Consider the following 1,220-nt stretch of genomic DNA (forward strand, 5'->3'; position numbering starts at 1 on the left):
GATTTTTTTGAAACAATCACACACATGTAACTCGATAAAACAAAAGTAAAAACCACACACACACACACACACACACACACACACACACACACACACACACACACACACACACACACACACACACGCACACACACACACACACACACACGCACGCACGCACGCACACACACACACACACACACACACACACACACGCACACACACACACACACACACACACACACACACAACCACTCACCGTGGGACCTCCAGAAGGAGAAGAAGCGTCGGACGTCATGAGGTCATCCTGGGCAGCCGTGATGCTGATGCTGATGCCGTTACTGCCGCTGCTGCTGCTGCTGCTGCTGCCCCCAAAGGCCAGTGGGAGCATGGCGGAGGAGGTGACCTCGTGGGAACTGTTCCTGCCCACCTCTTGCACCATGGTGGCCAGTTTGATGGCGAAGATGACGATGGGGCACCAGCAGCTAGTTCTGTTCACCAAGAACACCATGGTCGTGGCAAGGGCTGGACATTGTGGACACTTTGCTGTTGTTCTTGTTGCTGCTGTTACTTAAGAGGATGCTGGGCGAGAGAGGGACAGAGAAAGAAACAGAAAAGTGAAGAGTGAAAAAGAGTGAGAAAGAGAGAGAAGGTGGTGGTAGATATGGGGCTAGAGAGGCGACGAGGTTTTTTTGCTGTTGTTGTCGTTTTTCTCCTTTCTCCATACACAAGTCACTGAAACGATACCTCGTTATAACTCGACTTATTTTCTTTTTGCAGTCTTTTGTATTGTGCTGCTTTACTCTTTGCCACGACTGAAGTTCATTTCTTTCGCAGTCCTTGTTTTCTTTTGTATTTTATTGTATTACTTTTTGTCACAGCATCTTTCTCTGTACTAAATCAAATGATAGTTGTTATTACTCCTTTGCTGTGTTTGAGTTCCTTCTTTTTAAAATTCTCTCTCTCTCTTTAAAATAGTCCCAGATATATTTCGGAGTTTTTCTTCCAGTTTTTTTTTCTCTCTTTTTTTGCGTTGATATGCTCCAGATGGAACTTAAATGTCTATATATTTTGCCCCTATAGCCAATCAAAAATGTGTTCAATGTTTGACGGCTTCAAATGGTTCCGTGTTTTGCTGGATTAATCATTCTATTATCCCTCATGTGTTCGTTGTTTTCTTTGAGTGCGCTCTTTTTTCTTCTTCTTTTCTTTGGAGCAGGCGTCGGATTGGCACTGGAAAT

General features: G+C 44.7%; 1 protein-coding gene across 1 annotated transcript in view; it reads right to left on the minus strand.

Annotated features, from left to right (window-relative positions):
* LOC143280294 (uncharacterized) overlaps positions 1 to 355 on the minus strand; it is a 101,118-nt gene extending 100,763 nt beyond the window's left edge. The window contains exon 1 of the mRNA XM_076584923.1: positions 239 to 355. Within this exon, the coding sequence (XP_076441038.1) occupies positions 239 to 277 (39 nt within the window). The 5' untranslated portion in view covers positions 278 to 355. The remainder of the gene's footprint in view (positions 1 to 238) is intronic.
* Positions 356 to 1,220: the final 865 nt, after the last annotated feature.

The sequence above is a fragment of the Babylonia areolata genome, chromosome 3 (assembly GCF_041734735.1).
Source record: "Babylonia areolata isolate BAREFJ2019XMU chromosome 3, ASM4173473v1, whole genome shotgun sequence".
NCBI classification, from domain to species: Eukaryota; Metazoa; Mollusca; class Gastropoda; order Neogastropoda; family Buccinidae; genus Babylonia; species Babylonia areolata.